The following is a 16,510-nucleotide window of genomic DNA, read 5'->3' on the forward strand; positions in this document are numbered from 1 at the left end:
GAGGGGGGAGGGGGGGGGCGGCGCACACCCGCAGCTCCTGCAAGCGATCGGGCGTCTCTAGAGACGCCTGATCGCTTGTATGTAAACAGCCATCGCTGGCTGTTTACATGCTTACCGTTTTCCCTCTCGTGTGCGCGCACACGAGAAGGGGGTGCCGCACACGAGAAGGGGGAGGGGCAGGACGTCTCAAGACGCCCTCCCGCTCCTAGCAGACGTCCGTCCAGCCATTCACAAACGGCCATGGACGGAAGGTAGTTAAAGAAAAGCTTGTGGAATCAGTCGTTAATTACAATTTACTTATCTTTGAATGTAATAAATACATAATAATATGGCATACTATAAAGGCTTTATTGCATTTCACATTGGGGGCAATGCAGACATCATTAGTGTTTAATAGAATTTTCTACAAATTAATTCAGCCAATGTTTTGTATTGTGCACAGCAGTTGAGAGGATATGAGGAGGTTTAGTGTGAGGATAAGAACATAACCAGCCACTTATAATTCAGGGAAACAGCTGCAAGAAACTGCTTGCTGTTTGATCTTTCATATAAATATGTAGGCTTCAAATAATTGGTGAGATGATACATTAAATATCAAGACATCAATTAAACCTTAAAGAAAACATGTCAGAGTGCAGTGCTGATAACAAACGCTCCCAGAACTGTAAAATACCCTTGAGAAAGTAAATTCAGATGAAACGCGTCGGGTTGGTGTCTGCTGTCGTCACTGTCCTCAGGACTTCTGGATAGAATGGTCTGAACTTTGAATGTACTGTGTTTTATGCAGATTTGGCATCATCATGTGTCTGTTTTTTATTATTTTATAATAAAAAGAGGTTTTACACTATGATCTTTTTTATTGTCATGTTTATGGGGGAATCTTGAATATGTTACCGGTTGTTGTCTGAGTGGAACATCAGTGGATCTGGGGTAATCCTAACCGAAGGGATAACAGGATCCTTTGCATGAGTACACTGTCCGACGTATGCCCATACTGAGGTCACGTGTTCTCGTGAGTCTTATATACATAGATGGAATTCCAGTGAATTGTTGACACAGAGAACACAATTTTGGAAGTTTTTGTGACACTGCATACAACCTGTGTTTCACTGGGGGAAGCACTTGAGGGAACATAAGGGCAGACTCATATTTGGAAATGATAATTGGACTGCAAATCACAATTGTAATGGTAAAGGATATACTGTATATGTGACACATTGTATTATAGCTTGTTGATGTTTAAGTTATTTTTTGAGAGAGCGTTGTATTATGGGAATTTGATTGCACGTCTCAAAAACAAATGGGGGGGATGGGGGATATATAGAAGCTCCTACTAGTTTGTGTGTTTTAGCAATACAATTTTTCTTTTTTAAATATATTTAAATTTCACTATATATGAAGTTCTATATACAAGCATTTAAGTTTGTGCATAGCACAATTAACTGTTATAAATAAAAAAAAAAGTTGCTGTCAGAGGCACATTAAAAGAAAACCAAAACGTATATTTATACACAGCTATAATGACCAGTCATTGCTGATCATGTTCAGGGGAAAACCAGTTCAGGCAGGGATGCTGAGATATGCTACATAGCAAAACAAGGAATGTAACCAAAGAAACAGGAGTAGCTAGACAGAAAAAAGGCACTGCAAGGATGATAATGAGAGCGACAGAAGAGGTAGAGAAGTCAGCAAACACAACGGCAGTAAAATTGTGTACTCAACTAGCTGCAGAAGGCTCTGACCGAAGTGGAATATCTACGAGAACCAGAACTTTCAACAGAATCAGACTGCAGCGCGTGGGGACAGGTAACAGACGAGACAAAGAACATAGAATGTAAGATAATGGTAACCAGGGAGAAGAGGGCACTAAAAATGGACTATAGCAGTAAAAATTAAGCTATGACTGTAGAGATGCAGTACAAGCCGGGAATATAATGGGTCAGCAGACAGTAGGGTAGCCAAGTGGATACAGAGCACTGGTTGGAGCAAGCTAAAAGGAAGACAAACACAAAGCAAACAGACCTGGGCAATAACACAATGGTCTATAAGAAAATATGCAGGTGCACCAGAGTGCTTCAGACAGCCAGACAGGACAGGTGCAAACTAAGAAGCACAGACTGAAAGGCAATAAGCCATGTACCAGAAGAGATCATTGGTGGTGAAAATGCTACTTGGGGAATGCAGACTGGAGACAATGAGGTGTAAGCAGAAAAAAAACGGGGGGGTGCAAGGAAAACACAGACAGACAGACAGACAGACAGACAGACAGACAGACAGACAGACAGACAGACAGACAGACAGACAGATAGATAGATAGATAGATAGATAGATAGATAGATATAGGAATACACATGAGAAGGTAGGTATCCTGAGCTTGATCGGAAGGTTGCACCTGAAGGAAAGAGCCCACAAAGATCAGGACAAGCACCAAAAGGTAACATGAACAGGGTCAGAACAAAAAATGTGTCCCACAAACAGAAGACCAATAATTGACTCAAGCCAGAGATCTTCATAATTGCATTACTCTCCTTTACCAGCCCAAAGAGAGCATTTTATTTCAGGACTGAGCTGAGGCAGGAGGTAAGACAGCCTCTGTGGTGGTTTTCAACAATGAGCCTGAACGTTTGCTCAGGGAAGGAAAGAATGAAAAAAATGCAAACGAATAACAGGTCAATTAGCTGTCTTGTAGAGGGAAGGCTGTGCTTTGTATTGAATGTATTGAATCATTTTCTTTAACATTAAAGTACAAAATATGAAACCACAACAGTATCTGCAAGTCGCTTAAGATATTAATTGCTAATCAAATAAATTATCAAATTGTTAATCAAATAAATTATTTTTGCATACATTTCCTGCTGGTTAAGTACAGACCACACACAAGGTAAATGCAAGGATAAATAACAGAGAACAGGGAATGTAAAAATATTTTGATACCTGGGCGAGGAGGGAGGTGAAGTGGTTGAGCTATCTTGAGTCTGCTCTTCAGATCTTCCCATCTTCTTTGATCAACAGTCAGCAAAGCTGTTCCCTGGGTATTTAAGAGACATGTGACAGGCATTTTAAAGCACAATATGTAAAATGAGCAAATCCAGCTTCAGCCTAAACGAACAACATACAGAGGTTGATAGCAAGAAATGCAGATTTACATAACATAAATCTATTACAAAATTGTAATATAAATCAGAGAGTTATTAAACCATATTCAAAACCTATGCAAATGAAAATATTAGGCTGTGACCACAGATTATTTTCAGTAGGTTTAACATTCCCCATTACGTATAAAACAGAAAAAAACACATCCTAAATCTCAAATGATGTTGCCATAGACTAACATCCCAGATAGCAAGCAATTGAGCTGCAAGTTTGAAAATGACTTGCTAAACTATTGCAGACTTGCCAAGCTTCACAATTTTGTTGCACAATTACAGCAAGTCTGCATTGCAAGTCTCCAGACCAGCGAGCTTGCAGAGCTCTTGCTAAGACCTGCAGGACTCTTGCTGTAGACTTGCCAAGCAAATTTGCTACAAATTCAAAAAGTGTCATCTAGAACTTGTGCTGCAAGTGCTCTGCAAGTCTACAACTTGCCAGGAATGTGTGCAGCAAGTTAACAAGAATTACAATTTAACCTTGCCACAAGTTTGTGGCAAGTTATCCTTGCTATCTGGGATATTGTCAGAAGTAAAACGGAAATCTGGAGTCTGGTACAAAAACTTGAGGGCACCACTCACGTTACTATCCGACCACAGAACCTCTGTTCAATCAACTTTAAATTTACCAAAACATGAGGACCTGCTAAAGCTGGCCATAAAATCTGATTGGATGCAGGCATTGTTCAGGTATTTTGAGAGCCAGCGGGGCCAACGAGCAAGATACTGAAGCTCCCAGTGGGATATTCCTCCATCCCCACAGTTTAACGTAGATGGATGGAATGGGATGGAATCTGTTGCACTTTTTCCATCTGACCATAAAAAATATACAGATAATCTATAGGTGTCTGGCCAGCTTTAGTCTGTTAAATAAATGTGTATCCAATTAAGCAAGCTCTTGCACTACAAAGTTGTTGGTACATCTAAACCATGTGTGGTGAGATTTAGCTCAGGGTGCTGCAGGGTACGTTTTAATGTGCTGTAGTATGCAGCCTATTCATTTGAATGGGCGGCATACTGCAGCTTAATTGTACTGAAAGATGTTTTTTTTAAATCGCATCGCACCACATCATAATAATAATAATAGATTATCATGCAACATGGGTCAATATAACGTACATGCGAAGGCTAGTTGCATTTGGGTGCTTTTAAGAAACAATGCCAAGGCAGTGCAATTATTATTGCATCATACAATACGGGATTGCATCGCATGCACTCCTGCATCGCGTAGATGTGAACAGAGTTTTAACAGAGTATTTATGTCTCACAAAACAGTCATTTTATCCTCTGTAAATATTTATTAAAATTGGGTATATTATTATTATACAGGATTTATATAGTGCCAATAGTTTGGGCAGTACTTGTATGGTATAGTTTGTTATTTACCCATATGCTTATTATAGGCTAAAACTGCCTATAATACAATAAGAAAAGGGCTATGGAAGAAAGAGAAATGCTTCTTCATTTACAAACTGTGAAGTGGACGTATAGCGAATAGGTAAATAAAAGCAGTTAGACTTGGGCCCTCTGGCTTTTTCGACCAGGAACATTCCTTGCACTCCCTATAGTTCTCCCCTAATATCATTCTTAGATCTTAAACACAGAGCACATCGGATTGCTCATAAAATTACTTTAACAAAACCATATAAATCACAAGCATAAGATCGATAATAGGCTTATTACAGTATTATTATTATTATTTCTTTGCCTCCTTTCTTTGCCTGAGAACCTTTCATGTTCTTGTTATCAATAATTGTGAGTTTATGTACTGCAGTTAAGCTTGCTTGATTGTTGTATAAGAAGCACAACTATAGGGGAAAATTCCCCAAAAAGTACATGAATCCCAGATGAAAAATTAGGAGCTTTGAATATATTTAGGTTACTGGAGGGAGAATGAAGACATAGCCAAACAGTTCTGGCAGCAGACTATTTGTGATGGCTTTTAAACCTGTTTGATAGATTACATCTCCTACAGAATAGAGACATAGGGGTTGATTTACTAACCTTTTAAACACGCCACGAACGTGTATACACCTCTGTAGTGTGTTCCCTCCCAGCATGATCTATGGGAGGAATCGAAACACCTTTGTAGTGTGTACACACCCAGCAGGTGTGTTGTGCAAAGCCCTGCAATGAATTGCAAGGTAATGTGGTGTAAATTAGCTCTATGTTATGTTGCTTGCGTTGATGAATGCAAGGAATGTAAATGCATGAGCTAACCATTTTTGTCTAAACTGTGAAGCAGCATTATATATGCATCATGTGCATGATTTTTCCATATATGGCATTAGTGGAAATATGCTTTTAGAGACTTTTTGGTTGATAAATACGTTTTGCTGTGTGAAAATCACACACACCTGGTGTGTGTGTGTGTTTAGGTTAGTAAATCACCCCCATAGAATCTTTGACCAGTCTAACCAAAAAGCAGCATTTGAAAGCTGCTCATCAATCTATGGTCACTTTTACCTAATCTTTACCTACGAGCTGTTGTGAAACTACAATATTCAGGATGATAGCTCCCAGGCATCGCAAACAAAGGTAATATGTTCTTGTGGTAGGCTATGTTTGACACAATTGTTTTAGGTTTTTTGCTTCCATAAAGCAGTTGAGGTCATATTTTTCCAAAATTAGTTTTATGTGATGCTGTTGAAAATGATACGAAAACATACAAGAGCCAAGAAAGCATAGCTATAAATAGATAAAATGTAGTTTTCTATGCTGACAAAAAGTATGCTAATGTGTTATATTGCATGTAATGAAGCAAATAGATCTTACCTTGTTTTCATTGAAATTGGCAATCACCACGCCAACAAAGAGAGTAAGGCCTATCATGCAACCAAGAAACACAAAAACATGGATGTATATTCCATGTATCTGTAAGAAATGATAGATGGGCAAGTGTTATTAAGATAAAAACCTGTGCATCAAAGACAGATTATGTGAAAGTTTTAAGACAGAATTCAGTATGATTTTGAGTTAAAGTAGTATTAAACTCTCAAACTTGATTAACCAAATGTACTGTACATTGCCCAGCAACATATTTCTTCAAATTTTTGCCAAAGCACTTACAGTCATCATATTTCTGAATGGCTGGCACCAACTCTCTCAGCTCAGCTTCCCTGAACGTCCTGTCTAGTAAATGATCACCAGGAACAACAGCAGTATCCAGCAATTTTCAATCTACTAGCTTGGAGAAGGAAGAAAGGAGAACACAGGAGCTTTGCTTGTGTGTTTGTGAACTAGCACACACAAGGGTGGCTCCATAGGACCTTGCAAGAGAAAGGAGCCACCATAAAACAGGATATCAGGACCAGTGCTCAGGGAACCAGCTGATTCTGCAGGAAACTACAACTTTTAAACACCAATGGGCAGCATCCATTGTAAATGATTTACTCAGCAATTGAAATAGCCCAAAAAAACCTTTCACTTTAATATTACGCTGCTCATGATTAGTGTAAGGTGTCCGCCGGGTTGCGCTCCAGCCTGGAGCGCAGCCCTGTGTAACCATGACGGCGTTCGCGGCTTGTCCTCCAGGCTGGAACACAGCGGCCGCCGGGCCGTCTAGTGGCTCCGCCCACTCACGCTCTGGCCGATAAATACGAGCCAGGAGCTGCACAGGGTGTTCCACTAATGGAGTGCGCACCCTGTCAGCTCCATTCACCACAAGGACGCCATCCCTGTATCTGGACTGGAACCCTAAACACCCAAGGAGGAATCCCCACCATCGACCACCGGCTCCCCCACTGCTGGCTCTTTCCTCACGAACTGCTAACTGCAAGTATATGCCTTCTAATAGGCTTTGCCTTTACTGTGGAGATTAGAGTGGAAGGAACTCCCGGTGGTGACTGCTGGTACTACAGTGTTATGCTTAACCCTGAGATATTGCTATAAACTAACCTCCTTGAGAAATTGAACCAAACCCCTTTAGACTGTGAGACTTTCTTTAATACGGGGTTGTTATACTGTGCTTGCTGCGTATACGTAGAACTGCTACTCATAGCAGCTTGAACCAAACTAGGAATTGCAACTGTATGCCTGTGGGAAGTAATGCATTCATGTATGGACCTCTGATGTTACAACCCTGAAACAGCAGATACCACTTGAGCTACTCACATAAGTGCCAACCAATAAGAGGGACTCTTCCTTGCATAGAGAGATATTAATTAATACTGCTGAACTACCTCTTAACCTCTTCAACTAAAAGGAGACCTTCCTCACCATTGGTTATCTTTTAATTTTGTTATTCCGGTACATGATTTTGGTAACCCCAAACTCTCCGCCTAAGACTGAGAGAGCCGCCTGGGGTTCAAACTGAGCAACCGCAAAAGACACCGCCAACACTCAGGCAGTGTGATAATAGTTGATGTCAAGGGACTCCGCAGTTGAGATCCTAACTGACCAACTTGGTGCGTTACAATTAGATTTTTAGTTGCTTTGCCCTACTTCAGTCCTACTAAACTGCTTTGATTGGAGCAAGATGTACATTAACTTCTAAGGGAAGAAAAACATTTACAATGGAAATATTTGCCAGTGTGCACAAGCCCTTATATGTACTGTATACTTACAGGTCCAACACGATGAATGATGACATCCCGAACTTCAACCCAACCTTTTAAAGATAGCACTTCAAACAAAGCCAGCATAGCATTTCCTACATTGTCAAAATTAAAGTTACGGGGATTTGCCCTAGAGAAGAAAACACCATAGTTATTATCAGTTATTAAAAGAGGAGTGAAAAAGATTTGCCAAAGAGAGTAAAAAACTTTAAAGTACACCTGTCAAGAGAGAATTATATCTGGCCTCTCTTTTTGAGAGAGTTCCCTGGATGTCATGTGAAGGCTTTTTGAGTCACTTACCCGGAACAAATATAGATTAGGAGTTCTCACATGTTACTGAAAGTCTTTACAACATGCTTGTTCCAGTCAAAAATATTGAAGCAGAACACAGCATGGTATCTAGCATTTCCAGATGGAGGCCAGCATTTAAAGACTCTATGGGGGTGATTTACTAACCTAAACACACGCACGCACTAGGTGCTTGTGATTTTTACACAGCAAAACGTATTTATCAACCAAAAAGTCGCTAAAAGCATATTTCCACTAATGCCATATATGGAAAAATCATGCACATGATGCATATATAATGCTGCTTCACAGTTTAGACAAAAATGGTTAGCTCATGCATTTACATTCCTGCATTCATCAACGCAAGCAACACACCGTAGAGCTAATTTAACCAACATCACCTTGCAATTCACGCAGGGCTTTGCACAACACACCTGCTGGGTGTGTACACACTACAGAGGTGTATACTTGTTCGTGGCGTGTTTATAAGGTTAGTAAATCAACCCCTATAACTCTCTCATTACAGATATACTTTAAGAAAACAGTTATTACCATATGTGTGTACTTAAAACAATGAAGTTGTGAGATATGTTAAAGTAGAACTCAGGCAAAAAGCTTGTTCTTTGTTCTGCTGGAGTTTTTCCCTCACTTGATGTCCTACTGACTGTGGTTACAAAGACAGGAAGTGAAGGGAAAGTTCTATTCAGGCAAAGAGAAAGCAAAGCAATACAAATATATATATATATTTTTTAGAAGAAAAGGAATAAAATGTATGTCGGTTTTAATTGCTGTCTGTATACCTGTTAGGGAGATTATGTCCCCCTCGGTCGAAGAGAGAGTGGTCACCAGGACAAAAAGTGAAGTGGAAATCTCCCTATTAGAGACACAGACAGCAGTAAAATGGAGACTGCCATCTAAAACTAAAGAAAAAACATTTTGGCTGAAGTTTCTCTTTAGGCTAATAGCTTGCTGCATTATGTAGTAAACACATGTAGCAGAGGTTATCATGGAGCAATAAAATGTATAATAATATTAGAAATACATTGTAACTTGCAATAGACCAATCAGAGATCAGAAGATTTCCAAGTAAATGTCAAGTGTTGCGGTTTGTCACCTGCACTCCATACGGCTCTGTAGACATTTCTCTTTCAAAATGGCGGTTCTTAAAGTGATGACAGGGATGGCGCTGTGTGTTCCCAAATACGGGTGAAAGAAATCATCAGCACTCACAGGATGCCAAATACTTGTTTATTTTGATTGAATGTGCATCATCTGTGTCAATCAAACCAACATTTTGGGGCCACACAGGGTCCCTTCCTCAGGGCATCACTATATCGCCCTGAGGAATGGGACCCTGCGTGGCCCTGAAACGCTGGTTTGATTGACGCATGTAACGCACGGTCAATAAAAATGAATACGAATTTTGCATCCTGTGAGTGCTGGCGAATCCTTTCATCCGAATTCAGTTAATGTGACAGCTGCCCTTCTCAGAAGCAATAGCACTATCATTATCAGAATCACTTGTACTGTAACCTGTGTGCACAGTGAAGGCTTTGCCCTTTTTTTACATGCAAAATCTTTCCCAACATGCTGTAATGCTTGAACCAGATACATTGCTTGTAATAATAAGAGTTGTGTATGGCCAGCCTTATATCTTACATGATGCACAATAAAAGAATATAAGGACTTGGTCCTATTAGGCTAATGAAGAGCCCTTTACATTCGTGGGCAGGATATTTGTCCTCTAGGATAAGGGACTATTTTTTTTTTTAATGAGAAGATTTATGTGCTTTAATATGTATCATAAAAAGGTCTACTGCATCTGGAAATTATTTATAGGTAACATTTTTATGAAAAGACAGTTATGCCGGAGGGTTGTATACAAGACTACAATGACTATTTCAAACAGAGCAAAACATTAAGTTTTCATGTTATTTATAACATCTATCAGGCAGACTGCCATCATGACAGAAAGTGTACTTTTATTTAGTTTATTTATCAGCAATTACATTTATTACGAATAGTTGTACAGTACATATTACAGTAATACATAATTACAATAATACAAGACTATAATAAAGTAATATAGTACAATACATATTCTCTCTGATCCTAAAGCAAAACTGAAATCAAAATATGTGAATTGCTTTATCAGTTAACATTTCTTAAAGTAATAATTTTTTTAGTTTTGGTTATAGTAAGGAGGAGTTAAACCCCCTTTCAGGTAATTTTTGTCATCAGTGTACCACTGGGGAGATTTCTCTTTACTTCCTATACTGTAGACAGAAAAAAACATAAAATAAGAAGTCTCTCCAATGTGAAGTCATATTTTATACAGCTTTCACCATAACATTGATAATTCTAAAATTTTCAATTCTCCTCATGTCCACCTTGGTGACATTGGTCAAAAGGGAAATTGGAGAAGTAAATCTTTCTAATGGGGACACAGACAGTAAAAAAATCTTAACAGAGGGTCTAATCCTTCCCTACTTTACCTAATTTCTCAATTCTACTCGTCTAGTCTTGTGATATACACACTTGATCATGCTAATAGTCAGCAGGGTGACTTATTGTGGCTGTGTTGCTTAGGTGCACAATAGTCCATACTAATGGTGAGGGACTCTCTGTGCATTCCCTATTGGCTATTTCAATTTGCAAAAGCCAATAGTAAACTAGCATTGTACCCGCCCTCTGCTGCAGTTCCCCATCAGGTCCATGAGCAGAGGGCGGGTACAATGCTAGTTCACTATTGGCTATTGCAAATTGAAATAGCCAATAGTAATGTACCAATGCTTTTCAATGGGAACATTTCTTTTTTTTTTTCTATTCTGACATAGCTCGTGTCAGAATAAAGAAAAAAAAGACACAGCAGTGTTTCTCTCCTGGGCAGCCAGGAGCGGGAGGCTCCCAGAGCGCCCGGGAGAGTTTCTTTCTTCTTTTTTTTTGACAGCAGCAGAGCCGCCGGATAATAGGAAAAATTTTTGCTTGCACATAATTCCATGATGGAAGTCAGCAGAGCCTCACCTCAAGCTAAGAGAAAATTCCCTTGCAAAGTGAACAGTCTATTTGTCTTTAGTAAATCAACCCCCTTGTGTCTGAAGCATGTTAGGATGATAGAGGCGTACAATACAGCAGAGCATGATTTTCCCACGGTATTGACACGTTCACTAGGAAGTTTATATGAAGTCAGATTACAGGTAATGTTACTAGCAGCATTTACAAGATACAGTTTGAACAAATAATTTTATACTATTTCCTGGAGTTCTACTCGAATCCCTGGAGTGAACAATAAATAATTCAATTCCATTCTGTATAAATATATATTATACAAACATAAATTCATCATCTTTAAACATTGCTATGCACATTGTTTACACAGCTAAGAGTATTTTACAGGAAAGCTTACCAGACTCTCGGAACCCAAAATCCTGGCTTTTTTTCTCTTGGTTTTAATTTCAAGTTTAAATTTTTAGAAACACTGACATTAATCCTAAATATTCCATGGCATTTTTCCTAAGAAGGAAGAAAAGCAGAAACGACACATTAAATACAGCTGTAGTTTATGTTTCCAGCTCCAAATGCAAATAGAATTCCCTTTCTTAGAAATATAAAGAAAACAATACTCTTCTGTTGCTTGGCCTCATTCTTTCTATTATCAATCATATGCTGCCACGTATACTGTGTGTAGTAATAGTACTTCCTTTTCATATTTAGTAAATATGGAAACTGCAATTGCATTCAGAAGGTCCATTTGACGGTTGCTGTTCTGCTAAATTAAGTGTAAATGCAATTTTAAATATGTTTTGAATAGAAGGTTGAAGGGTAAGACCGTTTGTCAAGCTTTTTATTGCTGTATGTGCCCCTATTGGGAAGATTCACCCATCTATTTTTTTTCTCGTTTTGTTGGTAAGGCAGAAAGTGATAAGAAATACAACATTTTTGCAAGAGGTAAGGGTAAATCTTTCAATGGAGGCACCTGTTCCAGTAGCAGCTATGTAAAAGTGGAATTTCCCTCACTTTGGGGAGATTTTATATCACTTTCGGTTGCATCCCTGGGACAGGAAGTGAATGGAAATCTACCCAATGGAACACATAAAAAAAAAACTGACAAGGGTTTTAACCATTCTCTACTTTGTCCCAAACTAAAATTAAACGTTTTGGCTATACATTTACTTTATTTGCCTGATCTCAAAGTTTTTAACCTATATTTTAAGTGTGTGTAGTCAGGTAGTTTACAGTTAGAAACTCTCTGTCAACCAATGACCTCAGCCCCCTGGAGCTCCAGCTAAAGTGTTAGGCTCAGATAAAGTAATGCTAAGCTTAAAAAGGTAGAGATACACTGTAGATCTTTGATAGGGAAGCCTGAATAGCTATAAAAACCTAAGAATATAAAGGGGTCCATGAACAAAACTGCCGTAGGCAGCCGAGTGAATAACCGACCCGAAGTGAAGTGAGCCGAACGCTGTCCGGCTATTTTTTAGGCTTGTACGGCTGATTTCAGCCGTATATCGCCTGAAATCAGCCATACATCGGGTGGCTTGGGATCGGCCGAACATGCTCGGCATGTTCGGCTGACCCGAAGTGCAGAAGAAGTTCGACTCAGCCGATCCAACATCTGGATCGTCTGAGCCGAACCTCCGGCAGGCTACTCTCTGCTGTTCGTCCTATTCTCATAGATGCCGAACAGCAGTGAGTGAATAGCCGAATGCTGCCCAGCGGCATTCGGCTCGGCTATTCTGCTCGGTACCCCTGTGGTCCTGAGCAGAATAGAAAAACAGGTAAAAAAAAGTTGAAAAAAAATAGAAAACGATTGAAATGATGGCAGATAGTAGAGGAAGCCACAGCTTCTTTGCTATCTGCAAGTTTTTTTTTAGTATTCTGACAGCTGCTTTCAATTTGCAATATCCAATAGCAGGTTGGCTATTGCACCCGCCCTCTGCCGCTGTCAATCACTAGAAGGGGACCTGATGGAGAACTTCAGGTCATCTCTGCTGATTGACAGCAGCAGTGGGCGGGTGCAATAGCTAGTTTGTTATTGGCTATTGCATAGTGAAATAGCCAATCGGAATGTAGCTATGCATTCCTATGCTGTTTATTTTTTTCTGACTGACGGCGCCGGCGGCTCCGATGTCAGAAGAAAAAAAACAAACAAACAACAGAGCAGGGAAAGGTTTACTCTGCTCGATCGTCCGGGAGAGTAATGGTAGATTAGCGTCCCTGGCTACTTGGTAACCAGGGACGCTAATCTGTCTATGCAAGTGGCCAGAGCCAGTCATGAGACTGAGCCGCTCAGCCAACTTCGGGAGCTGTACGAGCTATAGTGAATAGCCCGTACAGCAGCCCTTTGGTTCTACTGAACCGAAGGGGTCCTGCGGCCGAAGGATCAGCCGAAGCTACGGCTAGATCCTTCGGCAGCTTTGTGAATAGACCCCAAAGTTTTTTGCCTAAGGCAAATCTTGACATGTGAGAGTTGGATTGTGCTTGCAAACCCAGCCACCTTCCTGTGTCTACAGTACTTACGTAATAAACAGCCAAAGATTTTATCTTTTGACCCATCAGAAATGCTGTCAGCCAGTAATCAGTTTCTTAGGTGTACATAGGTATGTGAGCCCAGTCAAATGCTATATCAAGTCCTGACTGAGTAACTGACATGTTTTTTTCCAAAAGACCCATGGTTTTCTTCTGATACATGACCTTGATAAATATGATTGTGAGATCTTTATAGTAATATAATGTTACAAGGTTCAAACAGTGGTAGAAATTGTTAGAAAAGTGGAGTATAAGCTGTAAGAAAACAGGTAAGTAATTTAGGTAAGTGCACTGTGAAACGAAGAATTGCATTGCATCAAATTCTCCACTACATCATTGTATCTTCCTTTGTGTGTGGAAAATTTCTGACACTCTTCTATAATACTCACCCGGGTATCAATAGTTGGATCATTGCACTTTGCAAGCTTCCCTGCAAACAACTGGACACCAAAGCTGGCAAACACCAGCATCAGCGTAAGTAACAGAATAGATACCTGCAACCGTAATAAAAACAGTTTTATTAAAGATAAAACTTGATGAATCTGCAGACACTAAACTGATTTTAATTGGAATGAATTATAAAGCTCATAATCTTAATAACTGTTTTCAATATCGTTGAGCTGTACAGCTTTCTTCTCACTGTGTCCTTTCTGTCTTCCCCCTCTGTCTTGCTCTCTTCTCTCCTATGGCTTACTCTTTTCCCCCTGTGTCTTGCTCTCTTCTGCCGTCTGGCTTGCTCTCTTACCTTTCTGGCTTGATCTCTTTCCCTAGTGTCTTGCTCTCTTCCCCCTCAGGCTTGCTTTCTTTCCCCTTTGCCTCCTTGCTCACTTACTTCTCCCCTCTTTTGCTCTTCTTCTCTCTCTTGCTCTCGAAAAGCTCTCCCTCTCTCTTTTTCACTTTTTCAGCTCAGAGTTTAGAGCACTTAATTTACCAATTAATCATGCTCAATTTTTATTACACTTGCTTTTTGACTGTTTAACTATATAGATGTGGTGTATATTTACACTGCTTAAACATTTATTGCTTTAGTTTGTAAAAGGAGCTTCTGTTATTTTTGTCAGTAAACAAATGAGCTCTGTCACTACATTTTCTTTTGTGTCAATAAATAAAAGTTGTGGGGAGCTGGCAATCCTGAAATCAACAGCTATTTCATAACAGCATAACAAAAATAGCATGTATTACCATACAGACACACTGGCCATGGAATCATCACGTGCCCCTAAGTGGACTGCTAAAGACTTATCATGTAGTTACGCAAAAGCACTGTGACTCTTCTTATATAACACACTTGATGTAACAGTTGTTCTACTTTATAAACAACCTTGCACAAATTGTTTCAACATACCAAAAATATTTCCTTGAATCCACTAAAGAGCTCACGTACAACTTTCCTCATCTGAGGGACCAGCTTGAATATTCGGATAGGTCTCAGACATCGCAATACCATTAAAAGCTGTGTTCCAGACTTTGCAGGAACACTGTGTGGCATCCAGCAAAGAAAGATCAGACTGACCTTAACATTCAAAAATATATCATGATTAATAGGCAGTAAGAACAATGCTAAGCCATTTCTTCTGGCTCAGGTTACCGTATTTAAATGTCTGTTTTTTCCAGTATGAAGATTATAAGTCAGATGAGAAAACATATTGCACATATTACTTGCTGTTTTGCACTTGTTATTTACTCCTGAACTGAATGCTACATATTTCACAAAGCCGGACAATAAATGGATAAAAGCTACTGAAATACCACACAGAAGAATGAGGCAATTTAACATTTGTTCTGTGCGAACATATGCACAAATTAACTTTCGGGTTTTTTTTCTTTATAAGTAGAAATATTTTCAAATGTTCTGCTTTAATATCACATTATAGCTACTAAATGGAGCTGAGGAGAATATAAAATAAATACATTTCCCTATGCCTTACAGAGGAACTTGACCATTATCTTTAACATGACAACAAAGTCAGCTATAGAAATGTTTAATGTTTATTAAGGACAGTCTACAAACACATACTTATAGATAATTGATGGCTTTTTATTCTTTAAATACCTTATTTTTCTTTTGTTCCCCATTCTTCTCAAGGTGTCCATTTTTACTATGAGCAGATTAATATTAGGGATGGGCTCGATGTTCAAGTCGAGCAAGAGTTCGACTCGAATATTGCCAGTTCATGTGTTTGGCGAACACACGAACTGTCCACCGAGCACCCCACAAGGCACTGTGCACCGCAGGTCAGGTGCAAGACTTTGCCCAATCAGGGCACAGTACTCTATAAGAGCCATGATTGGGCTGTCAGATGCCGTGCAACTGTAAACAGTTGGGCGGAGCTAGCTAGCTGTCACTGCTAGCTCCGCCGAATTGTTTATATTTTGCCGGCATCTGTCAGAATGCCATTCTACAGAATTCGTAGAATGTATTTATTTTTATTTTGTCGAATCGTCGTCGTCGTGGACAATGCCTTACGTTGTGATTGACCATGGATTATGTCGGTGGATCAATTTTTTTTTTTTTTTATAAAAGACTTTTCAAAAACATGTCTTTTTTTTTTTCAATTAGAGACCTTTTTTCCATTTTTTGCATCCATGTTATATTCCACATTTTAGGCCTGAAAATGACATAAAACCCCCAAACATTATATATTTTCTGAATGCCAAGACCCTATAGAATAAAATGGTGGTAGTTGCAAATTTTTATGTTGCACAATATTAGTGCAACTCCTTATTAAACCCCAACATTTAGCGAAACATTTAATTTAATGCCCCAAAACACAACAAAATACAAAATGAAATATAAAAGATGAGGTTACAACAAGTAAAACGATACCCAACATGCCCAGGTTACAAATTGCGTGCGTCCGTGAAACGGCAAAAAACTACAGTACCCCAAAAAGTCCATAGAAGACGCTTTAAAAGCCCCCACAAGTCATCAATTTAGAGATACCCCAAAATACTGCCCCTAGAATTTATGCTCTCACTCCGGCATGCGCG

The 16,510-nt window shown here is 39.4% G+C and overlaps 1 protein-coding gene across 1 annotated transcript in view; it reads right to left on the reverse strand.

The window, feature by feature from the left end:
• Nucleotides 1-16,510, reverse strand: part of LOC108798310 (sodium leak channel non-selective protein) — a gene marked incomplete at its 3' end in the record, with an annotated part of 337,938 nt that overhangs the window by 2,277 nt on the left and 319,151 nt on the right. Inside the window, exons 27-32 of the mRNA XM_018570048.1 lie at nucleotides 14,865-15,032; nucleotides 13,909-14,013; nucleotides 11,397-11,503; nucleotides 7,712-7,832; nucleotides 5,922-6,020; nucleotides 2,935-3,028 (exon numbers count right to left, since the gene is read on the reverse strand). Of these exons, the coding sequence (XP_018425550.1) occupies nucleotides 2,935-3,028; nucleotides 5,922-6,020; nucleotides 7,712-7,832; nucleotides 11,397-11,503; nucleotides 13,909-14,013; nucleotides 14,865-15,032 (694 nt within the window). The remainder of the gene's footprint in view (nucleotides 1-2,934; nucleotides 3,029-5,921; nucleotides 6,021-7,711; nucleotides 7,833-11,396; nucleotides 11,504-13,908; nucleotides 14,014-14,864; nucleotides 15,033-16,510) is intronic.

The sequence above is a fragment of the Nanorana parkeri genome, unplaced genomic scaffold, assembly GCF_000935625.1.
Source record: "Nanorana parkeri isolate BGI_ZX_2015 unplaced genomic scaffold, ASM93562v1 scaffold1447, whole genome shotgun sequence".
Lineage (NCBI taxonomy): Eukaryota > Metazoa > Chordata > Amphibia > Anura > Dicroglossidae > Nanorana > Nanorana parkeri.